Below are 25,557 nucleotides of genomic sequence, written 5' to 3'. Positions count from 1 at the left end.
TTTTACCCAAAAGTCACACTGACATGCAGAGAAAGATGCAGAAAGGGGAAAAAAAAGAAATGCGCCATCGTTACATATGATTCAGCTGGTTTCGCTCTTACCTCGACGCTCTCCCACACGCAATAGGACAATACAGCCATCAGCATGGGTAATGCGGTATGTCCCATTTTCTCTCCTTCTTTTGTCTCTTTTTATGACGAACTTGCTCTTATGGAACAACTGACTCCAACATACGCGGCCGGGTTACATCGGCTGCAGTGGTGGACGGTGCGCTCCGCGGCCTCTTCCCTGCCTTTATCTCCTGCGTCCTGCTCCCTCTCGCCAGCTGGGATTGTGTGTGGATGAAGCTTGACAGAACCAAGCCCTGTTTCTGCGGGTATTCATCACACACTCTTTTTTTTTTTTTCATGGCCTTCCTGGTGCTGTCTTGGTATGGAGCGACATCTGCTGGTGTAGGTGGAGTGGTGGCGGCTCACCAGCTGATTCTGTGCGTCAAAGGAGGAGAATCCCAAACAACGAGTCCACGTTGTTGTTGTTACTGATGATGAGTCAGTGTCGGTGTGTGAGGGGGGTTTCTCCTGCATGGTTGTGTCATCAAGAATCACACTTTCATGACTCATGCAGCTCATAGACACGTGTTTCTCCTGACGTCTAATGCAAAAGTCCAAGAACTGCAGTCTGTATTAACTGCACACATAGAATCCTCCAGACACTGCAATCTATACAACATCACAATGAATCGTTAAATAGACACAAATCAATCAACCAGTGCCTGGATCAAACACTGCAGGCCTCATATATTGAGAAAGCATCAATAAGCATTTAGAAACACTAGTTTTCTATCACAATGTAAAATCCATAATGTTACTATAAGCCGGACGATATTACCGACCATCATACCGAGATTAAAAGAACAATTATAACAGCCAAGATCTATAGCTATCACAATAAATGTCATATTGTTATTCAAAGACTGATGATTGCTCCTTAGTGAAGGTTGTAGACTTAAACTCTTTATGAGCAGAAAATTAAAAACACTTAATAAACAGCAAAATCTTTTTAAAATCTGAGGTAAATAAGCATTATGTAGATATCGATATATTGGTCTTCTGTTTTATTGCTATTGATGAAACTCATATTGTGATTATTATGTATGTTGTCCTAATGTACTGCAGTGTGTATTTTCTATACAATAATAAACATATTTAAAGGTTATAATGTATATTTTGTGTTTACTTGTTGTCACTGGCTGATGATGAAGTCAGACCAGTTGCTGGTGGTGTTGAGTTGCTTTCAGGTCAGCGGAGGCAGCAGTGGGTGTGGTTAGTCTCCTAGGTGTGTGAGGAAGAGGCTGCCCAGGTGTGTCTCCGTGCTCGACGACCCAGGAAGTGACTCTGTCACCTGGAGCCACCGAACACAACAGAGCCACTTTCCGCTCTGAACACGACACATTGATACGGTTTCACAGAGGAAACAGTGTTGGATCCTGTTGGACTCCAGCCGCTCACATCCTGACATGTCTGCAAGATACGAATACGAGGTGAGTGTCACTCACGTATTTTCACCTCATTCCTGGGGTTCACACGATAGATTTAGCACGAACACACAGTTTGTTTGGCTTGGTGTGTGCGTGCGTGCGTGTGTGTGTGTGTGTGTGTCGTGTTGTGGGACCTTCTCCAGTATAAACACTGACCTTGTCAGGACCAGCAGACCTCATGGGGACCAGAGGTTAATTACTTAGGTCCTGGTGAGGGTCAGACCTGACTTGGCTGGGGACATGGTTTTGGTTTGGCGGTCCACAATGAATGGAATTCAATGGTGTGTCCTTACAAGAATAGCTGCACAAATTCTGTGTGTGTGTGTGTTTGTGTTCGTGTTCCTGTACTTATGTCTGTGAGGACCATTTGAAGCATAGGCCCTACAGAGTCAGCACATTTTTGGAAAGTGAGGACATTTTGACTGGTCCTCACTTTTTCAATAGGCTGTTTGAGGTTTAAGACTTGGTTTTAGGGTTAGAATTATGTTTAGATTAGGGTTAGGGTAAGGGTTAGGCATTTCGTTTGGATGGTTAACGTTAGGCTAAGGAGCTAGGGAATGTATTATGTCAATAAGTGTCCTCATTAGGATAGAAGTACAAGTGTGTGTGTGTGTGTGTGTGTGTGTGTGTGTGTGTGTGTGTGTGTGTGTGTGTGTGTGTGTGTGTGTGTGTGTGTGTGTGTGTGTGTGTGTGTGTGTGTGGCCTATATGAAGTGACTGGTATGTCCAACACATGCTCCTCATACCTTCAATCCTTGACAGCGCTCACTTAAAGTTAACTTCATTTAACCAGCAGTTTGTTTGTGGCCTCCAGGTTCCACACTAAGCACGTTTTCCCTCCATCATAGACATAGGAGTGAATGATTAAACCAGGGCCACTTCAAAAAACCAGTCCTCTCGTGGTGTTTTTCTTTTGGAGTTTCTGTCACACTGAGGCAAAAGAAGGTTTGAATCTGATGTCAACATGAGTGTTTGAAAAGGGAATGATTGTTTATTTACATCGTCTTTGCCTTCAGATAGAAAGAAAAAGGAAGATGCTGTGATAAATTATACAATATAACTCAATTAAATATTAAGTAATTGTTTGAAATGTGGGTGATTAAATTATAGATTTCGCAGAATCCTTTATCACACTCAAGTAATGTTTCATCTATGTCCTTTACCAAGCAGTTAAGTGAAGTCCTAGGTGCCACATCATTTTCTGACTTGACATTTACCTTTTTAAAAGATAATTGTTTGAAGCTTCAGATATAGAGAAACGTATTAAAGTTGGATGAACCATTTCTACAATCCATCCCTCAACATTATGAAGTGTTTGATGTGGTTCTGTTTAGATATTAAGAAGGGTCGATCTGTGCTGTTCCCCATCCCCAAAGAGAGCTAGAGGCTTACAAAGCATCAGTCAATTGTACTGTGTCAGTATTAATATATTTAAACAGCTAGTTCTCTTTTATGTTTCTGCTGAGTTTATGAAAATAATTTGTTTCTGATTAATACTTGTTGAATGTCACTTACTGTGGTAGAAGCCAGAGCATGACAAAAATAGAATTACTCAACACACGAAGACGTGCATAGTATTCGTTTTTCTGAGTGACTTTCAAACCATTCCTGAATTTTTTAAGAATCAGTTTGTGTAAGTATTTCTTTCCACTGCACCACCAGGCAAAGGTGCGGTGAGGCATCAGTAGCTAAGTTGCCAGCAGGTAGCAACATTCAGCTAGTTGGCGCCTTAATGTTGTATCAACAACAGATAAATGTGTACTTCTTGATGAAACTTGTTGAATGACTATTGAGTAAAAACCATTTTTTTTGTTAAAAGGTATATAATTATTTTTAGGAAAACAAGGCTATGACTACCACAGTGATTTAGACTGACTTTAGGACAGTTTGGTCAGATTTTTGAACAGCTTTTTAGAACTGTTTTTGTTTGATTTGAGTAGTTTTGTATAATTTTAGAACATATTTTTATGATTTTAGAACATATTTGTATGATTTTAGAAAAGATTTGTCTGATTATAAAAGATTTGTTTGAGTTTAGAACAGGTTTGTCTGATTTATAAAACATTTGTCTGATTATAAAACAGATTTGTTTGAGTTTAGAACAGGTTTGGCCCTTGGAGTGTAATATTTAAGCAGGCTTGTATTTTCTTAGTAATGAAGGGCTGTGAAAATCTTCTAAAAGCTTCCCCCCCCTGTCCTTAATGTAAAATTCTCCTGGAACATGAAAACCTTGTATAAAACCCGTTATAGTTCTTATTTCAACATAATTCCATCTTGTTAAATTCCAGGGAGATGGACAAAAAATTGTGAACGACGACCGAAGGTTAACTTCTCTTTTTAAAGGGATTCATTAATGGTTACAAGGCTTTGATCAGTTCTGCTCACACTCACTTGCTCACCACAACCTTTGTCTGACAGCTTCCTGAAAACTGTCGAAACACAAACTGCAGTTCATCTGTATGTGTACTGCTGTGAATGTGAGCAAACAATAACAAGGTTTAGCAAAGAAAACGCCCTTTCTCCCTGACTATGGAGCGACTTTAACAAGAACTTACAAGAATCAGTGGCATATTGTTGAAATATCTCCAAGTGCCATCTCAGAGAGAACGCGATGCTCACAATGCGAGGTATTTACACGTGAACAGCCAAGCATGTCCTTGCTTGACCTTGTTTTGTTAAGATGTAGTGGGGTGGGGGAGACAGCAAAACTCACGTGCTGCATTTTTCTTACTTCAAAATTATGTAGTTTAATCTTTAGAAAGAAGTGTGTAAGATAACAAAAAAGGATGAGCTGAATATTGAATTAAAATTTAAATAATTATTAAGTTCTGTCTTTTGTGTAAGAAATTCATTGTGGCTAAGATGTATGTGAATGACTGAATAAATGTATCTATGTGGAAAAGGATGGATTTTATATCTATTCACAGATTTTCAATTTACATGGATAAACCACACGCTGCTATTGAGCCAGTTTCAAAATGATGTACATTTAAAGATAAATCTAAAACAAACACAAAGTTGGCATAACAGAACTCTGATCATCCCTTTTCTGAAAGCTGAGACACTTGTTTTAAATGACATTAGTGAAAGTGTTGATAAATGAACGTTTCTTTCTCTGTTGATATTTGATTACACACAGACAATGATAGATGGAGGATCAAATGGGAACACTGTGATTAATGCTGTTTGGTGGTGAAATCACTCAACGCTTCTTCAGGCAAGGCCGCACTCTCTTTCTTCTCAGCCCACATTTCAAGGGCAGTCGTGTTGAAAGTGAGCAACAGAAGTCAATTTGAACGCGGCCCTGATGTCGCACCTCTTATCGACTCCACTGAATGATGCATTCAGAAACGCTAACAAAACTGCAAGAGGGCGAGTTTAATATTTAACACGGCCGTTGTTTGCCTTTTAGCTGCACCTGTGGCCATCTTGTGTAAAATTATTATCGGTGATGGAGTTTGCCTCCATGTATGGGAAGCAACACAATTTCTCTTCCTTTAGTCTTCTTCAGTTCTTCAGTATGGAAAATGCAGTGAGGATTATTAGTTGACAACCTTCTGCCAGGTGGTCGTATCATAGCTTATGTCTTGAGGCTGAGGCTTCCTGACACTTCCTGGCTGATGCTGCAGTATGGCCTATAAAAGGCTAACTGCTAACGTCTGCTCGGGGCTACTGCCAGGGAGGAGATGTGTGTGTCAGCCTTTGTTTACTGAAAGGAAATGTAAGGCCGCTGAAGCCTAAATTATTATTTCATTTGCTGCCCGGTTTGACCAGGACTCGCCGGCAGAAGAGATATTGCACCTTCAATGGGGCCGTCCTGGTTAAATAAAGGATAAATAAATAAAGCCAGCATTGATTGGCTGTCGTATTTGATCGGACCTTTTGGTCTGCGGGCTGGTTTGGATACATCAGTGCTGGTGAGTGTGGAGAAGGCATGAGAACTTTTGAAAGAAGTTCACCAATTTTACACATCAAGGCTTGTTCATAGTTCAAGTACTGCCGACACGTGTGAAAAAAGTTGTATGAAGTCTTTTGTGGCTCTAGATGAAGCTGATATGAGTTTGAGGCAACAATAAAACACTATAAATAATTATTCCAATATAATTTTCATCAATAGCAATATTTAAAAGTTTCTATATATATCTCGATGTAAAGCTTATAAATTGTGCAAGCACAGTGAGGACGTGTAACACAATTGATCTACCTCAGATTAGTAAAATGTCATTCTCTGCTAATAAAGAAAAGTTTAAAACTACAACATTTTTTTTGTATATAATATCTTTCGCCATATCTCCCAACCCAATCCTAATTTCCCCAACCCGAATCTACCTCGTGGGACTGAGGACTCGAAGAGAAGTTTGTAGTTTATAACATCTCTGGGGACGGGGGGGTGGAGTTAGAAAGACGTGAGGTTACCAGACGTCTGCAGCCGGCTCCTCATCTCTGCTTCAGGGGGAACAGCTTGGAGCTAAATTCTCCACAGCTAGCAAAACACACCCCGACCTCTGGCAAACTTTGACTGAACTGCCAGTGGTCGAGTTGCATTGTGGGTAATGTAGGTGCCAGGTTTTGACAAGGAGGAATTGTGAAAGGGTGGAGCAGTCTTTCAAGCTGTAGCCCAGAGCCAACTCTTAGAAAATGCACAAGGTGTGTTGGCAATCCACAGAAAGAAATAGACGGTGGGATCCAGTTTTATAAATGTCACGGCTGCATTTTTTTCCTGTATCTTGTATTATTTTATAATATTGATGACAAACATGGTGCAGAATAATCATCATATCGGAGAAAGACTGTTAAGCTGCACCTATATGAAACGGATAGGGAGGTGCATACATGAAGTTCACCCCCAGTATGACCATGAGCTACAGTGGTGCTGCTGCTTTTAATGGAGGCAGGACATTAATGACTAACCCAGTTTACGTGAGAAGACATAGCACTGTGACAACGAGTCACGTGACGCTGAAACTGGAGCAGATTAATGAAAATAGACCATTAATCATTCATTTTACTTTTGCCATGTGCTTTTCTTTTGATAATTTGATAATTTATTTTAATTGAATGTTTTCTCTTTTCTAATCTATAACCTTTTTTATTTCTGCATCTGCGCTCCATTGCTGTAAGAAGTCTTTCCTATTATTTGTTGTAAATGTTTCATTTCTAATTTGTAAAGTACATGTAACATGTGCGTTTTACAAGGTGCTATGTAAATAAACATTGTTTTTATTATTATAATATTATTAGTTTTAGTGTTAGTTACTACAGATACCATGTAAACTGTGATTGTGGGCAGCTGCTTCAGATTCACATTAGAGAGGTGAGGTTGCCACAAAGAAATTAGAGAGAAGAAGCTTAAATTAGAAGAAAAAAGAAGTCTTGTGAATCTTCTGTAGTAGGAGGCAGTTGGCAGCCTCCAGCCTCCAGCCTCCAGCCTCCAGCCTCCAGCCTCCACACGTCACCAGACTCACACTGAACTCATGCAGATAGAGAGAAATTAGTTACCAGCCAGTTTCAGTGTATCTTTCTCTAAAGTATCGGCCATATTACCATTTATTTACACAAACTATTTAAATGTTGGCCAAAATATAATTATTTAATCAGTCAATTTAATGTCTTCTCTGCCTGCGCTCACTGTTTCTTTATTATTTCCCATTTTTTTATGCCTTCCTTCCTTTTCATGTGGATCAACTGCCGACTAATCCACATGACTAATGTTGTTTAGGGCTTTTTTTTCCTCTTCCCAACACTGTGCTCTGTAGCATTATATATTGATGATTGATTTATTGAACGTGGAAACTTGAGGTTAGCGTGGCGGACCTGAATGGATCGGCGGCAGAAAAATATTCTACTTCAGTGTGTTCACTGAATTAATGGAAAACCAAGACTGTAATGGTTTTGTATTTAATATTTATATATATTTTTAAATTCAGCATGATTATCACTAATGTATGTGTATGTGTGTGTGTATATATATATATATATATATATATATATATATTCATTCATTCATTCAAGTTTCAAAAAAGAAAAACTGAAAAATAGTCCTGTTATTGATGCATTTAATTTATAATATGCAACAACTCTTAATTTTAATGTCAAAAAACCACGAGACCATGCTGTTGACTTGAGGACTAACATTATACAAAATGTTTCCAACAATGTTCAAACCCAGAGAAATTTTATTCAAGTTATTGGGACATTTCATTTCCGTTGCCTTTTATTTAGTCATGTCAACTTTACCTGTTGTTTTGTCTGTCTTTGCTTTAACTTCTGGGGCAAATGACAAAGTAAGAAAACATGTTAGTCAGTTAGTCAGTTCCACTCCTTGTATTGTTCCCTTGTAATGGATTTATTCATTGCTCTTTGCTGCGTAACATGAAGAAAACATTTCTTCATCCATGAACACGATTTGCGAACAGTGGTGAGGACAACTCCCATGATCCCACGCTGCTTCAGGACGTCATCACACTAGGTCTTTTATTATTCATTTGATTGAGAGACAATCAAGTCTAAGTGGGCACTAAGTTGAATGTTGCATGTAAAACCTGGCAGAAGTAACGTACTTAAATGCTGACTTGAAAATGACTTCTCCTACAGTGTTAGTATTTTGTTTGATTTTGTTTCAAAATATATGTGAGTTTTTCAAAGTTGTACTTACAATACATTCAATCTCTACATTATTCTAACTAAAGTTTTGGATGAATGCGATAAATCGTTTTTAATAAGGACTCGTGTAGAAGAAGCAAATCCTGCTGGAGACTGAGCTGTGAGACTTTTTTTTCCTGAACCACACCTCCCAGCGTTAGCAGCGTCTTTTCCAGACCAGTTATTCTGCTCGGGAAATCTCTCTGTCGACTAGTTTTACTTCACCAAACTCAAGGCCTGTTACACAACTCGGATGGTTTTCTAGTAAAACATCACGTTTTTCAACAGTTTGCATCAGCGTTTTGTGGCGTTTCCTCACGATTCTGTGTTGAGAAACAGACAGACACTGCTTCCTCTTTAATATGGATTAGCACGCGGCGCTGGTGTTTTAAAAAAAGCTCCACAGAGTTTAAAAATGGGTGGTATTTCTTTGTAGGGGTGAAGAATGGGATATGATGAAGAGCATGTAATGGTTTTATTAAGCTGTGATCAGGCTGACTGATAGAGAGAGACCCTGGAGCACTGGCTGACCCCGTCTCTAATGATTCGCCTCATTCTGGCCCATGATTGCTGTTCAAGATTCCAATTAGAAAGCATGTGTGGAAGCCCGGCTTGGGTAAGAATAGGCCTTAATTGCCATGAGTTATCATCTAGACTCGTGTAATTGAGCCCCCATCTTAAGGGGCAGCACATCTGACAAATTGATTTAATACCAAAGTGATTCTTCATCCCTAATGGCACTCGGGCTTCTTCACTCATGGGCTACACTCGCTGAATTCATTGTGTGTTGATTGCTGAAGCGGTCCCAAACCTTTTCTCTCCGTCCGCCCACTTGAGTGAGCTCAGCAACAGACACACTTACAGTATCGACAGCCAGAGGACGCACGCAGCCTAAAGCACCGTGCCCATGTTCTCCACAAGGTTACCCCTCAGTTATGAAGCAATATTCTGGATGCATGTAAGACTAGAAAAGTGTGTGTGTGTGTGTGTAGGGTATGAGTGTGGGAGCTCTGTCACATGTACTGAACGGGTTTGACCGGTTTTGCAAACGTATACAACCTGCCTGTTTGAACATGTCGCTCTTGGAAAACAGTGTGAGGCGTTTCACATCAGTTTTTTTTAAATACATGTCATAGTTCGACCGTTAATGTTAATTGTTTTACATCGTTTAACAAATCTGCTTCTTGTACAAACTTGTCAAACATTTTTTACTATTAAAAGAAACTATATAAAAGTCTAGATTTGAATTTGTTGTTTCAGTTGTAGAATTAGGGTGTTTACAGTGTTTACACTGTAATACAAAGAGAAACCCAGAATACAACCATATATATAGAACGTGAATAAAGAAAATAAACATAAATCCATATCTTCTTGCATTTTTTATTCTGTCAAATTTAAGTTTTCACATCGTTGCATATCTACAAATATAAACGCAGATCCCTTTAAATCTGTTTATTTATTTAACAGTTACATTATTATCAGCCAACCAATAAATCGCTTGGGCTAATGGAGGTTTTAAGGTAAAGAGCCTGTGTTATTTATCTTCATTGAATTGGGATGAATTGTAATTTGTTCTGTCAAAAACTGTTACCAATGGTCCAAGCTATGATGCATCATTTGGAAATCTATTTGACGTTTTTTGTTTAAAAAAAGAAATTAGTTATTCACATTAATGTACACTACACTCTGTTTGGATACAGCTCTCATTGTACTTTACAGTGTAATGTAATTTCCACACTGAACATACTTACAGTACGTTTGTTGACTCTGTTTTCTCGATCAGGGCCACAATGGTCGCCATGAGCGGATCGACTTCTTGACCAACAAAGAGAAGGCGTCGGCAAAGCGGAAAACCGGCGTCATCGTCGGGGTTCTTCTGGCTGTTCTCGTCCTTGCAGCTGTTGCAGCGTTCCTCATTTGGCGGTTTGTCTGTGAGTATAAAAAAAGAAGCTTCCCTCTGTTATATCATCCGCATTAGAGACTTTGAGGAACTGTGCTTTTATATATTTGGATACATTTTTAAAAAATCATAAAAACCATGAGATGTTTGGCGTCCTCTGGACATTTTTCAGTATTAAACAACGTTATTGTAAATAGAATTAAATGAGGAGCTCAAAGTGTTTACATCACTAACAGCAGCCTCTGTAGAGTGGATCATTTCCACTGGCTGTGAAGGCACAGCTCTTTGATATGAGTTTAAGAGTGGCTTGTTTGGACTTTGTAATTTCCCATTAGTGTTCGCCTTTTTGACAGCTCTGCCTTTCTCCTTTAATAATGGAAAGGAGACGAATGTCACAGAGTCCACGGGCGCAGCTTCCCTGTCGTTTACACACACGGGGTCTGATGAAAAGGCCTCTGAAGTCTTGATAAACAGCGTCTTGATTCAACTGGCGGTTTTAATTGCTCCGAGAGCCAAACTGTCTTCTCGATATCAGACCACGCTATGCAACTTTTAAAAAAGGGCATCAAGGCCCCAAAGTCTCCTCTTTCATCAGAGGCAGCCATCTTATAACATTTTGTTGATCAAACACTGAACTCTCATCTGCCTCTCTCCTCCTATAAGTTAAAGATGCGAATTCAGAAAGCACCCTCAGCAGACACAGCGGCGTGCCACCGCAGCTCTTCAGTGGGCACATGAAGCTGACTGGTGTACCATATGCTCAGAAACTGGAGGACGCCGACAGCAAGGAATTCAAGAACTTGGCGCAAAAGCTGGAGGCAATTGTGAGTTTGACACTCGAAAAAAGACGACTTCCTATTTTCCATCCTCCCCCCCCCCCCTCTATCCTCTGTATTGTTTATTGTTAACTATTTTGAGTAGAGTATTACACCCAGTTAAGGATTAGCTGTGGGTTTTGTTTGGCAATGTGGAAATGCTTTTTAAATATGCCCCTCGCAGTGCACTGAGACTGCTGAAAGCACAGTTGTGTGGGTGGAAATAAAAGGCTGTACATTCCCTCAGTAATTCCCTCAACAGCATCTCCTATTATTGGAGACAGTGGAGATGTTTGTAGCACCACTTAGGAAGCATGTTGATAACAAAAAGGAGAAAAAAAAACCTTGCTGAAAACCCATCAGGCGCTCGCTTCCTCAGTGAAGAGCCACTGAAGTGAGGGTGTCGGCTGAGAGTTAGAGTGGAAGGGTGGGGGGGGGGTGAATTTTAGATGATGAGACGACTGGGGAAGAGCTTTATGCTGTTCTACATTTGTTCTCGCATTAAAACAAAGAGGATTTTCAGATCGCTGCTGATCTCGGATGCTGTTTACACGGCAGGTACGACTTGTGGGGGTTTGGCCTCAAGTAAACAACGCTGAGCATGTTTAACCAGTTATCCCACAACTTCACTCTGACACTCTAGCACCGCCTGTCTGTGGATGACCGGCTCTAACTCCTGAACCACATTCATTCGACCATATCCCCCTTAATTAGGATCTGAGACTTAGGACATTTTCGGTTCTATATGTTTTCCCATATGAAATTCCCAATTCATCTGTGACACTGTGAAACAAAATTGTGATGATTTGACACGGAATGACCCGAATGTACATTTTTAAACTGGACATGATATTTTTTATTTCATGTTAATTACTCGCTGTTATTAATTTTTTTTTATCCTGTGAACTCCTCCTCTCCCTCCGTTTCACTTTTATCACAAACCTTACAAATGAAAACAATGCTTTTTTTATTTTTTATTACTGTAGATGCATAGTATATATGGTAAGGAATACTGTGTGTGGTAGTGACCTGCATTCACACCCACCAACCGTCTGTATCCTTGTCTGATTCAGTTCGTAGCTCAGTGCAGCTGAAGGCAAGACAGTTAATTGAGAATCCCACTGTTGTGTGCTTTGCGTGGAGGCAGTTTTTTTTATGTTAACATGCTCATTTGTACTTTGTCTTTAGGCAGACAAGCAGAAACCTTGTACAGTTGAGTAAAACACATTTTTTTCCTCTCCACAGCTGGGGGAAAACTACAAGAAAGATCCATTGCTGGGGGAACACCACACTAAAACGGTGGTCACTGCGTTCAGGTACCGTTGAGATCTCGAGCTCCGTCTAATTTTTTTATGCTGCTCAACAGTCCGTTGTTATGCTTCAGAGGACGTCACACTAAATCTTGTATGAAGGAAAAGCTTTGTTGCGCTGACCTGTGAGGGTTCTTAGTTTGAAGTCCACTGCATTTTTCAGCACGTAAAAAAGTCTGTTCACTCTTGACTTGTGTGTAGTGAATTATGAAGTTCTGCGCTAACAGTGGCAGTGAATTATAACAGTTCAAACCCTGCCATACGCAGGATGTGGACAGAGGATGCAGGTACTGCTGGAATTGTCTTTTTTTTTTTTGTGATTTTTGCAGAAAATCCCCAAATCCCCCATGTTGCACGAATCTTACTCCAATTTAAATGTTGTGCTCTCTGTGCTCTTTCTCTGTCTTGCACCAGTGAGGGTGTGATAGCCTATTACTGGTCCCAGTTTGATATCCCGCCCGAAGAGCAGGAGATGGCACCCGAGTTCTCAGAGGAGCGGGTGTTGGACGCACTGGAGAGCAGCCTGAACGGGCAGCGCACCATGGGGAACATTAAGATCACAGAAATCACCACCTCGGGTTTGTACCACACAGGCCGGGGGAGGCGGGGGTCACATCGAGGGGCAAAGAGATGGGGGACAACTTGGTGTTTACTACAGCTGGCTCCAGAATGTGACATTTAACAGAGATAGAAGATAAAGCGCAGTGAATACAGATTTGAATAAGGTCATTGTCATCTCCTATCAGCATTGGTATTCTGTATGCTTTCCATTTGTATTATAGGAGCTTGCTCTGATTTGTGCTGATAAGATGATAATAGATAAGCCAGACCTCTCGGCTTGTGCTGCATCTGAGATTGCACATTTTATGCTGTTTGGATCCTCTAATGATATTAGCTGGGCCCTGGCCCGGCTCGAGACAGCCATTTCTCTTCCTTCTGTCTTCTCAGCATTCACGTTGCATTTGTCCATTTCCTGGCCACCATCCAAGCACCGGCCCCTATGACTCAGTGGTTTTTGGTCCCCTTTTAAAATGATTTCTGTGGGTATGATTTGATGGTGCTGTCCCAGATAGTTAGACAGAGATGTATGGCTTGCTGCTGTAGGGCAAGGTGAGATGGAGCAGAAAGAGCTACACGCCATCGCCGGTTCTCTTAACCGACGGGAAATGGAACAGAAAATGTGCAACCCAAATATTTTAGGCTCATGCATCAAAGTCTATCAGCCTCCCGACTTTAGTGACCCATTCTTACCTTTACCTCCTGTTTCTCTCTCTCTCCCTCCCTCCCTCTCTCTCCGTCTCCAGTCACAGATCATCGCATGGCTAGGACACCCACAGCCAGTGAGTACGGTGCTTCCCATTTCAATCACTCGCAGCTGTAATTTTCCAGCTGGCTACATGTTCACCCTCCTGCCAGCGTGTAACGAATGGCTGGCCTGTACTGTACATGTGCCGTGCGAGTCGTAGCTCGAGAAGCCTGTATCAGGCCGGGCCGAGCCAGTCACTATGTCCGGCACTTTTCTTTGTCACCGCCTGCTGATTTATAGCCATGGCAGAATTTGACGGTATTACATTATGTCACAATAGCAGGTGTACTGTCTCAACATGAATCTGTCTTTACATACATTTGTTGCATAACCAAGGTTTCCTCAGCATCTTAGAAAAGCCTAAAAATTCAATTATTTTAACTTTAGGCCTTTAAAACATCTTAAATACTTTTAGGTAGGTCTTATTTATTATTATTATTATTATTCAATATATCAACTATATTGACATTACATCTTTCAAAACAAAGGTGCTTTACAAGTTAAAAACGAAAAGTTGAAGGCAAACAATAGGAAACAGTTCAAAAGCAAACGATGAGAAACAATTAAAAGCATCACACAGCAGCTCGGATATAGAGATAAAAACATTTACAGATGAGAAGAGTAAAAACAAGATGAAATAAAACATTATAAAACGATTCTAATAGACCGTATCAGAACTGGGTGAAAGCACATCTATAAGAATGAATCTTTAAGAGAGATGTAAAACAGGATAAGGAGTCGGGACTGTGTAATGGCGAGTAGGGCCTAATTATAATGTTAATTTTAATGCTACTTCTGTTGCGCTTTAAAAATTAAGATAAATGTTTTGGCAGCATGAATAGTTTGTAATGTCTGTAATAAAACTACAAACAAGACCAATGTGGAAGTAATAACTGCACTCGGCTTGGCTGTAGGAAACATAATGGATAATTTCTTCAAGAGTATTATTTATGATGCAATGTCAACAGTGAAGTGGAAGATGATCAGATTTTAATTAATCAGCTTCACACCACTGTTGCCTTCTTCCATTTATCTGTTGACAAAATGTCTAACCCGTGTTGTCGTTTCCAGCGGAGTGTTTCTTCCGCCTGGAGGCTGAAGACAAAGTGAAAAAGTTCTCGTCTCCGGGATACCCCAAGGCCTACCCCCCCAAGTCAAGGTGTCAGTGGCAAATCCGAGCGTCGGAGAACAAAGCCATATCCGTCACTTTCCCTTTTTTCCATGTCGAGGACGACTGCTCGGACGACTTTGTCTTCATCTATGACTCTCTGAGTCCCGACGAATCTCAAGCCATCACGAAGTAAGTCATAGGGCTGCGGATGTCCGCAGGGTTTGGGAAACATGTCAGTTAGAAGTCATACTGGTGCTCTTTAAAGGTTAACTCCGTCATGGATGGATCAGTTATCATATAATTTGCTCACAGTGTGCAATATTCTTTGCACTAATGCCTCCACCTGAGAGGCATTTCATTTGAAAGAAAACCAGTAAATTCAGTCGTCTTCAAATTGTGACACAAATCACATTCTGTCTTCGCCTTGAACCTCGGTAACAGGGTTTGTTTGATAGGGCTCAACCAACATTTGTCTCATTTATTACGCCTTGAAGATCAGAGAGAGAGAGGGGGGGGGGATATAGCTCGACATGATTCCCAGAGGACAAGCACCAGGAATCACTTTGTATTTGACTGAAATGTTGCAGAGGGATTTAGGAGCAAAAGCTGTTTTGATGTGGGTGGAAAACATGTTCCACTTCATTCCTTTCACAGCGTTTGTGATTACAACCGTTTTTTCCCCCCCTTCTTGGCTCTGAAGCCTTTCGTGCTACATGTCCCGTTTTATTGTTAACTTTTTGAGACCTCAGTGAGATTGAGTTGGCTCAAAGAGACCTCTCCTTTCAAATCTGCGAAGGGGGCAAACCTGAGTGCCGCTACACCACTGTGTGTAATCTTACTTTGTGTTCGGGGGAGTGGTGAAATTCTGAGACTGCGGGCTCTTGAATGCAACATCAGTTGTAGCTGCAGGCATTTTCAAACTCGGGAACCATTGCCAAACAAATGTGCGTTACCAAGTGATGCATAACATTTTTATAATGCTATTGAGCGATCAGCTTTATCCAAGGTGACATGGGGTTTATGAGAGCCATAATATAATACTCTATAATGACATTATTGTACTGGAGCTAGATGTATTGCTGTTCTTGCAGTGTCATTCACAGCTCCATGGCTCTGCCGCCAGCAGTGCTGAAACTTTTTTCTAATGTTCCTATAATGTCTGACTTTGAAACTGCGCCTAAGCAATTTCTATTTAGCGTTGGCACATCTCGCTTTATTTATCTCTTTCTCTACCTCTCTCTGCTCATATATGGATTTTGTTGTTTTTTTCAAAATTATTTCCCTAGCATTTTAAACTTGTTTGCCGCGTTGATGTTTTAGTGCTTCTGACCAAAAAGAATCACATCTGTATCTGACTTTCCAAAGCGTGGCACATCCTCAGAAACTGTAAAACTCCATTTACTAAAAGCATCAGACGTTCAGCCTGTGCTACACGGTTATTGCAAACACCTTTTTTTTTTTTCATTTCTAATTCTGTAATGGGACCTGATGTGTGCACTGCTTCTCACAGGCAGTGTGGTCAGAGGCCTCCCTCCAACCCGCTGCAGGTGGTGTCATCCGGCAACATTATGCTGATTAACTTGATCACTGACACCGTCGTACAGAGGCCGGGCTTTGAGGCAGAGTACAGAGCCATCCCCAAGTCTGAAGGTAATGAGTCATCCCTGTGTCATCTGTATTGTCTATGATATCTGCCATAAGTTCACCTCGTTTATAATACAAATTTGATGTTTTTTTTTATTATTATAATTCTACAATGCAAATGATAATGTGCCATGAGAGAATATCTGTCATGTTCTCTCCAGTGAAAACCTGCGGTGGTCTCCTCTCTGAAGACAAAGGAGTCTTCACCTCCCCACTTCACCCCAGCTTCTATCCTCCTGCCGTCGACTGCAAGTGGACCATCAAGGTTTGCAACACTGCTCCTCCTCCTCCTGGCCCCCTCCCCTACACACAACCCCCTCCGCCCACCTCCTCCTCCATCATCCTTAGCTTGCCACGAGAGGAATGCTGAGGCAGCACTATAGAAGCCAAGCTGTTCAGTACCTCTTCTATCTTCATCTGTCAGGGTGCTGTTGCTGCTGCAGCTCTGGCTGAGCTGCGGCATTTTGCGTTGGTTTTGTTTGCTGGTGTGCATGTAGCACTGTGTGTGTGAGCACGTGCACAAGTGCGTAAGTGCGTCTGTGTGTGTGTGTGTGTGTGTGTGTGTGTGTGTGTGTGTGTGTGTGTGTGTGTGTGTGTGTTGCTTGTATGCAGTGCCTTCAGATGGACTGCAGATACATGTCTTTGGGTGTAGGCGGGGGGAGTGACATGCATGCATGGTAAACAAGGTTGTTATGAACCAATCACCTCTTCCTGTGTGCTGCAGGTCCCTGCTGGGATCAAGGTGCGGGTGAAGTTCACCATTTTCCGCATGAAGGAGCCTGACGTGGACATCCGTGTGTGTAACAAAGACTATGTGGAGATTATGGGAACCAAGTAAGACTGAAGTCTGTAAATTAATAAATGTTTTACACGTCTATAAGAGTGTGATACGTTGGAAAATTCCAGTTTTATGTCCACTGGCTCCTTTTTTAGGAAGTTTTGGCATCGTTCCACTCACCAGTAAATAAAACCATTGTTCTCAGGTTAAATGGCTTAAAAGTAGTTCAACTGAAACATGAGCAGTCGGGCCGGTTTTTAACAAACCCACTGGTTGGTCAGACTTATCAGGAAGAGAAAACAAAGGTGAAGGATCAGAGAATGTTTTACAGACAAACGTCTTAGTTCAACTTTGACCTGCTGTATTTTCCTCTCCAGTTCCTGACATTTACTTTCAGTTTTACCTCCAAATAAAATATTTTAAACTAAACTGTTGGTTTGTTTCCAACTCCGCTGACTGTTCATATTTCTTGCCCCATTAGAATTTTTACCTTTGCCAAGGAGGTTGTGTTTTCGTCTGTTTGTTGGTGGATCCAGGATGAAAAATTGTGATACAGGGTGTTTTTGTTTTTTTTTGCATTTTCATGATAATAGCTCTTGCATTGATTAAAAAAACAATCAGGCCCATTTAGGACTGATATTTACGAGTGTGCACTTTGGTGCAGATCCACATAAAAATCTGGATCTAATGAATTTAAATGTGATTTCATAAGGGGACTGTTGGGCCTTGGTGGAGGTGTGCACTCTATTGTGAGTGACATTTGAGTTTGTAGTGCCTGTTCCCAATAGAATTCCTTCAGTGATAACATCATCAAATCACACCTGTCATAATATACCTGTAAACATTGGTTTTGTGTCGCAGGTACTGTGGAGAAACGTCCTCCTTGGCTGTGACCAGCTCCAGCAACGTCCTGGAAGTCCACTTCCACTCCGACGAGTCCTACACCGATAAAGGCTTCAGCGCCGAGTACAGCGCATACGATCCGAAAAACCGTGAGTTAAAAGTCTCGTCTGGCGCCCACGTTGACACAACACTTGGAGGGTGAAATGTTGTGGCGTGACAGTGACACTCATAGCCTGCCATTACGGAGCAGCACAGAGGGAGTAACTGTGCCGTCTGAGAGGCCACGAGACGGCAGCTGACTGACAGTGGAATGGAGCTGTTTCAGTGGCTTTAGAAACTGCTGCGGTGAAACTCAAGAGCCAGACTAATCACCAGAGAGCTTGTTTATTGGGTCCATTTTATTTGCCACTGTCAGTCACGAGCACTCCACTTTCAATACCCTCCGCTCTTTATGTTGTCTCCCAGTTTGACTGAAATAGATTTATAATTGCTCCGATCAACAGGGACAAGCATTGGCCACATGACGGATGTTGTGAAACTACACTGTCGCTCCCCCTCGCTCAATTTGTCACCGTCCTCTTTCTCTCTTTTTTTCCCTCTGCTTTCTCTCCATCTTTTCACTGTTTTGCAGCTTGTCCTGACCAGTTGACTTGTAACTCTGGCATCTGCATCGGTAAAGAGCTGAAGTGCGATGGCTGGAATGACTGTGGCGATATGAGCGACGAGGTGAACTGCCGTAAGTTGACCCAACCACACCTTTCCTGTCTTTCCTCAATGTTTTATTTTTTTTCTCTTTACTATTCCCTCTTCTCAGCTCCGTGAAGGGGAAGACAATTTGGGAAATACTTTGAAAGTTAGTTTTCTTGCTTAGAGTTGGATGACAAGATCGATATCACTCTCACATCTGCTGGTTTAACACTAGGTTCCGATCAGACACGTTCACAACAACGGGAAACTGTCCAGAACATTCGGGCGAGGGATGGCGTCTGTGTAGAGCGTGCAGGAGGCCGGACATGACGTATAAACTCCACTATGAAAATCACACGTTTTGTTTACGGCACATCAACACCAACCTTATCGCCACAAGCTTGTCTATCCATCTGTTTTTATCCTCTTTTTGTGTTCTTTCTGCTTTCTTCGGTTTTGTGTCCGTCACGTGTTTACAAACGTCGTCATCACTGACATTTTCAGGATATTACATTATACAAGGGGGGCTGTCAGGAAAAGTTGGAAATGTTAGTGTCCTCACATACAGCCCCTCCACATAATTTCAGGAAAATGTCCGTAGTTCAGTGCATGTGTGAAAGCAGCTTCTCTGTGAACAGCCCCACAGACACAGCCCCTGAAAAATTAATTGATTTTATTTATTTTTTTTGTCTGTAGCTTCATATTTAATGTGCAGACATGAGATTGTTCCCAAACTTATCATCCAACTCTCAGAATACATATAAACTCCCCCCCCCCCCCCCCCATAACTGTAAAACAATTTCTTTCCAGCCATTATCTTTCTGTAATTATATTTTTATCACTGATTTGTGTTCCTCTCGTATTAACACCTTCTTCTTTTGCACGATTAAACACGTGACTTTTCTGTCCCGTCAGGTTGTGGCAAGGACCAGTTTTCTTGTGACAACACTTTGTGCAAACCCAACCTCTGGGTGTGCGACAGTGTCAACGACTGCGGAGACTGGAGCGATGAGAAAAGCTGCAGTGAGTATTCCCGTCTCTCTTTAAAGTGCTCTTCAGGGGATACAAAGCCCATCTAATGCTATGCTAATTGTGCTAACATTAAAGAAACATCAGTGCTAATGCTCTGGTCACTGACTGCTGGGCCGTGTGCACTCATTATTCTATCAGTAATGGAGTTTGTTTGAAGCCTTGCCCAATTTGCCCAGCATCTGTCCAGGCTCTTAATCATGTGTAATACACGCAAGAAGAATGGAGACGGATGCAAATGTCCACCATGGCTGCACCACTAATGTCGCTCTGAAGCTTATTGCCATGTCGCCTTGTTCAAGTTTTCATCTTTATCTTATCATAATATCCTCGTTACTGTGTCTCTTCGCCTCCAGGTTGTGAGGAGAGCGAGTTCCGCTGTGGGAACGGGGAGTGTATGCCCAAGGATGTCATGTGCGACAGTAAGAAGGACTGTACGGATGGAAGCGACGAGGCCTCTTGTAAATCCTGTAAGTAGCCGGGTTATCGTCGTCCTCACCAGTCGTGCATTTGAAAATTCCTCCACGGTCATTTATGTTACACTAACCATTAAACAAATAACCTTCGTGGATAATCAGAGTTATAGATGCGTTTAGATCAGGCATTTTTATGCTTCAGCAACAGCCAGGGGTGGAGATATTGTGCTCTTGTGAACATAATATCTCAGAAACACACTAAAGCAATTTCTTCAAATCTGGATCAAACATTCGCTTGGACTCAAAGAAGAACTGATTCAATTTTGGTGGTTGAAGGTCAAAGGTCACATGATCATGCAATTCCCTTTCTTTGCCTTGTACGCATGTTATCTTAAGAACCCCCTGAGTGAATACTTTTAAATATGGTGCAAATGTTCACTAAGACTCACAGGTTAACTGATTTGATCTATGGTTGCCTCACAGAACATGTTTCTGGCCTGTTGAACATGATATCTCATTGAATTTCTTTAGATTTTGACCAGTTGTCACGTGGACTCAAAAATTAACGATAAAATTTCAGTGGTCAGACGTCACTGTGACCTCATGAGTCCGGAAAAAAAGTAGACTGAAACTGCTGTGGTTATTGGAGGCATAGAACCACAGCTCTCTCTTTCCCCAACTCTCAACCTCCCTCACTCCCACAATTGCACACACATTCTCATGCAAACATGCAGAGAGGGCAATCTTGCATTCCCTTTTTGATTTTCACTTCTGTGAGTAAAGACGAATATTAAACCCTGAACTCCGATCAATACGACCAATCAATGCCATCTGCTCCTCAGTCGGTAGGCATGGAGCGTTCAAGCCTCACTGTGAAGCTTTGCTGATTGCTCTGTATTTTACTGGTTAAACTTGGACTGAAATACACAGTGTTTTGATTTTGGCGACCTGTCTCCACTCCACTTGTAGCCCCGGGTATCTGCTCTGACTTCAGCTTCAAGTGCAAGAACAGTGAATGTGTCAATAAGGTGAACGCCGAATGCGACCGCGTCAAAGACTGCTCCGACAACTCCGACGAGGACCACTGTGGTAAGTAAAAGTTATTTCCCCCTCGTAGTTCTCAGCTTTCTGAATTTTTTAAAAACGGCTGAAAGTGGATCTTATCTCTTAAGTGTCATTCAAACCAGATTATAGTGGAGCCGAGTGCTGCTGCGCGCTGGGCTGTCTATTAGAAAAAAGCCCCAGGCCCTGACTGCTTTATTTATTTTATTTTTCTTTGAAAGCTGCTCTTGTCATCGCTGAAGTTTTTGTTTTTTTTCCTCCCATTTGAGCCTCAGGGTATTTCTGTATTTTCCCCTTTTTTTGATCAGCTAATATGCTATATGATGGCTTCAAGTCAACTTAATCTCATTTTCTGATTTTCCTCCCTGATCAGTCAAGCCAGTCTCACCTAGAACTTTTGCACTCACACATTCAGCGCTGCATCCTCCCTCTGTATATTCTCTGTTACATGGCAGATTGTGGCACCAGGCCTTATAAGCTGAACCGGATCGTGGGAGGGCAGAACGCCGAGATGGGGGAGTGGCCCTGGCAGGTCAGCCTTCACTTCCTGACCTACGGACACACGTGTGGCGCCTCTATCATCTCAGACAGGTGGCTCCTTACAGCGTCCCACTGCTTTGTCACCAGCGATCCAGCGTGAGTCACAGCGGAAACATCCACACACATAAACATCAGGAATGTGTTGTATTTACCATGAAACAGATTCCCTTTCATATATTACATTCTCTAAACTTTAATTATTTCCACTACTTTATTATTCATCAAGTTAATGAATATTTTTTAGATGAGTGGGCTGAAAATACAACTCAACCATGAAAGCATGCAGCTGCATTCAAGATAGTGTCCTGTAGGTGGAGCACTAACCATGCTGTTCGACCTGAGCCACTTCTGTAGTGACTGAGCAGGGAAACGTGTTCGTTTTCACACGGCTGCTGTTGTTTGTTATACAAACCGAGGGACCTTTAATTTATATCATGGCTTTTAATTTAATCTCTGAGCATTTTCCAGATTACATATTGGAGCCACTGCAAAGGTTTTCTTTATAATTATATATATCTTCATATGCACTGTGTCACTTTGTAAACCACGTAACCTTAAAAGTACCACGTTATGCTGGATTGTGTCCGACGCTACACGTGCTGCATCCACCCGTGCCGCCTCATGCATGTAAAGAAAAAACCTAACCTCTGCCCCGTGACACTCTGCACCCTACCCCAGGAACCATATGGCCTCCAACTGGCTGACCTACAGTGGCATGCGGGACCAGTACAAGCAGGATGGCGTACAGCGCCGCCCGCTGAAGAGGATCATCTCCCACCCAGATTACAACCAGATGACCTTTGACTACGACGTTGCACTGCTGGAGCTCAGCGAGCCGCTGCAGTTCACTAACACCCTCCAACCCATCTGCCTCCCGTCTTCCTCCCACATCTTCCCAGCGGGCATGGCCTGCTGGGTCACAGGCTGGGGCGCGCTCCGAGAAGGAGGTATTATGCATGAATTGGTGCTTCTGCTTAGAGCTGCTCTAGTTTATTTTGTTGTTTTTCTCTGTAACGTATTATCATTATAATGTGAATATTTTTATATATATTCATATATTTTTCTGTTTTTGCTGAATCAAAGTTCACCCACTCTAAAATTGGGTTTCTCTTTTTGGCGCATCCAATTGGCATCAAAATTAAGACGTCCCACTCCCCAAGTTCTTTTTAACAATGAGCTCTTCATCTCCGTTCTTCATCTTCTTTTCCTGTCTGCTACTCTTCTACTCTTATTCTCTTTCTCATCCCTTCCTGTCTTCTTCCTCTCCTTTAATGTCCCCACCATTTCTTTATCTCTCTTGTCATGACATACTTCTCTTCCGCTCAACCCTCCCTCCCAGTTCTCTCATATCTCATCTCATTGTAATCTGCTCTTTTCCATTAAGCCGATATCCATATCCATATATCAAGACCATGTCGGCTCTCCTGCGAAGCCTCTTAAACCTTCATTAGCTTGCAGTAATCCAGCCCGTTAACACCTTTTGATGTTAGAGACAAACACGGGGGGGGGGGGGTCACGTGGCAGAGCGCTGACCCCATTGCGGTGCTCTTGCAGGTCAAAAAGCACAGCTGCTGCAGAAGGCGTCGGTGAAAATCATCAACGACACGGTGTGCAACGTGGTCACGGAGGGCCAAGTCACCTCCAGGATGCTCTGCAGCGGATTCTTGGCAGGAGGAGTTGACGCATGCCAGGTGAGACCAGTGCAACATGTTCCCAGAGTAGAAAGACGGGACCAAAGGGCTGATATAGATGGGTTCTCACACCCATATAATTATTGTGCTCTCACTTCCAAACCCCAATCTAATAACCAGTCTCCCCTGAATGTGCTCCCCAGGGAGACTCCGGCGGCCCCCTGGTGTGCTTCGAGGAGAGTGGGAAGTGGTTCCAGGCCGGCGTCGTGAGCTGGGGCGAGGGCTGCGCTCGTCGGAACAAGCCCGGCGTGTACTCGCGCGTCACCAAGCTGAGGCAGTGGATCAAGAAGGAGACGGGAGTTTGACGATGCTGTGATGAAGAGGGAGAGATGCAGAGAGGGGAACAACGTCAGAGTGCTAAAAATAATGGAGAGGGAACATTTGAGTCTGATTCAGGACTCCGAGTCTCTCCAAGATGTTTTCATTCAGCAGCAGAATCCGGAGACTGTTGCATGGACCCAGCGACTCACATCAGTGACTCAGAGCACTTTATTTGGTTGCCAACCCCCTTTTTCCCACACACACACACATAAACAAACATAAACCACAGCAACCCACACTTTGTATATAGATTATAAAGGTGTAAATCTGTGAAGTGCCTTTTGCCCACATCAATCACGTCACGTACAAAAAAATCTAATATATATATATTCTGGGAATCATTTTCCTAGTATTTATAAAATGCAACATTTTAAGATTATGGCAGCATTTTTACATTTTACTTAAGCTTCTGAATACTCCCTGAAAATATCATTTTAAAACTTAGAATTATATAATTTCTAAAAAAGTGCAATGCTTTCATTCTCTTTGGCTGCGGCGAATTTTGCACCTTTTGCCACTGGGCTCATGCTGTTGATGGCTTTAATCATTCGGGTTTTTCTTAATCCTATATCTTAAAGGATCGTAATGTGTCCTTCAATCTTTCTGCTGCAACACTCTTAGCATCATCCCCGAACATTTTTAAGAGAACAGCATAGGTTATTTTTTTTCTGCCAGGTAGCCATTAGTCTGTTTGTATCTTTTTTAAAGTATAAATATCAAGCTGCAGAGACAGTTGTATGTACCATGTGGTGATAACAGAAGTTTAACCAAATACAAAAAAGGAGAGGAAAAAAAACATGCTTAAATCCATTAAGGGGCATTTTCATATTATACTGAAGTAAATGAAAGTCAGAAGCTGCCCGGAGGGGAGAAGATGCATTAATCAATCTTAAAGCCCACAGTTTGCCGTGGAAAGTGGTCGGCAGCGATGTTAAGTACATCAGGTTTGTAGCTGGTGGGCTAAAACAGGCAACAACTCCAGCAGGGTCCCTGGGGGGGGGGATTCTGATCTGAGACTGGAGAGATGAGGCTCGAGTTGTTTTAAGTTGCCTTAGGATCTGAATCTGAATCTGTCTGGGGCCAGGGATCAGTATTTAAAATTTTACACCTTTACAGATACATTTGCTCAGGGTGATTGACGTCTTCACTCACACGAGGGCCACAGCAAACCCACGGGGTCGTCACTAGATGCCAGAGCAATGAAATGAGATTTTATCCCTGCGAGGGTTCTTAAATGTAAGATTTAACTGGGGGGGGGGGGTATTTTAGTCAGATCCTGGATAAGCAAACCAAAGATATGCAGAAGTATTGTTGTGCAGTTCAGAAGAAAGTTTAGTGGGGAACATGGCTCAGTGGATCTCCACTAACTCCAGAGCCTCACGGTTCGTGTGAATGTGTATTCTCCAGAAAGTAGAGAGTAAACACAACTTGATATTTCCATGAGCACTGTGCACCGACATGGACTCACTGTACTTCATACCCTGCCTTTTGTTTGTGTTTTTATATGGTTTTATACAAAAGATTGAGGATAATAAAGATCATTTATCTCATAGCGTTACCTGAACAATTTGTCTTTGACGGAGTCTCGTTTTGTCTTGTGTTGTGCATATTAAATGTTTGTCTTGTGAGACCTTGTCCCTTCCCGCAGTAGAATTGTAATGAGCATGTACCTCTCCTCCCCGTCGTGAGCAGCGGGCCTACCTGGGGAACAGGTGACAAGACAAACTCATATTGTCAGATAATACCTACCTTTGTTACAGCTCTATCCTATTACCCTACAAGATGGGCACGTCGGCTTCAGGAGGTGGATACACATACAGTGGGGGTTCCGCTTTCTCATCTGTCTTCATTAAAAGCAGCGCACCACTGGGGGAATAGGAAAATCAACATAGACAGTGCCGCTAATTTATGTATTCATCATTGTTG

At 42.1% G+C, this 25,557-nt stretch overlaps 2 protein-coding genes across 4 annotated transcripts in view; one reads left to right on the top strand and one right to left on the bottom strand.

Moving 5' to 3' along the window:
* aplp1 (amyloid beta (A4) precursor-like protein 1) overlaps nt 1–366 on the bottom strand; it is a 33,238-nt gene extending 32,872 nt beyond the window's left edge. For 2 of the 3 annotated variants that reach the window (XM_035163417.2, XM_035163418.2), the window contains exon 1: nt 102–365. In XM_035163417.2, coding sequence (XP_035019308.1) covers nt 102–167 — 66 coding nt within the window. In that variant the 5' untranslated portion in view covers nt 168–365. Of the gene's footprint in view, nt 1–101 lie in introns of all 3 variants that reach the window. The other variant, XM_035163419.2, reaches the window with a different exon arrangement.
* Nucleotides 367–1,280: 914 nt separating this feature from the next.
* zmp:0000001114 (suppressor of tumorigenicity 14 protein homolog) lies at nt 1,281–25,189 on the top strand. Its single transcript, XM_035164529.2, has 19 exons — nt 1,281–1,540; nt 9,962–10,109; nt 10,742–10,902; nt 12,139–12,209; nt 12,618–12,781; nt 13,508–13,543; nt 14,581–14,809; nt 16,131–16,270; nt 16,426–16,529; nt 16,989–17,098; nt 17,904–18,034; nt 18,517–18,621; nt 19,488–19,595; nt 19,958–20,071; nt 20,987–21,106; nt 21,535–21,715; nt 22,298–22,566; nt 23,174–23,310; nt 23,454–25,189. The coding sequence occupies exons 1-19, from the start codon at nt 1,517–1,519 to the stop codon at nt 23,613–23,615; spliced, it is 2,514 nt and encodes an 837-aa protein (XP_035020420.1). The 5' UTR covers nt 1,281–1,516; the 3' UTR covers nt 23,616–25,189.
* Nucleotides 25,190–25,557: the final 368 nt, after the last annotated feature.

Source organism: Hippoglossus stenolepis, chromosome 8 (assembly GCF_022539355.2).
Source record: "Hippoglossus stenolepis isolate QCI-W04-F060 chromosome 8, HSTE1.2, whole genome shotgun sequence".
NCBI lineage: Eukaryota > Metazoa > Chordata > Actinopteri > Pleuronectiformes > Pleuronectidae > Hippoglossus > Hippoglossus stenolepis.
This window is presented reverse-complemented; position numbering and strand designations above follow the sequence as displayed.

Excerpts from the sequence above, each read along its gene's own strand:
- zmp:0000001114 (XM_035164529.2), top strand. The coding sequence starts at position 1,517 with ATGTCTGCAAGATACGAATACGAG. Across the intron at positions 10,903-12,138 it reads CGCAAAAGCTGGAGGCAATT|CTGGGGGAAAACTACAAGAA; the intron begins GTGAGTTTGACA and ends TCCTCTCCACAG. Across the intron at positions 16,530-16,988 it reads ACTGCAAGTGGACCATCAAG|GTCCCTGCTGGGATCAAGGT; the intron begins GTTTGCAACACT and ends TGTGTGCTGCAG.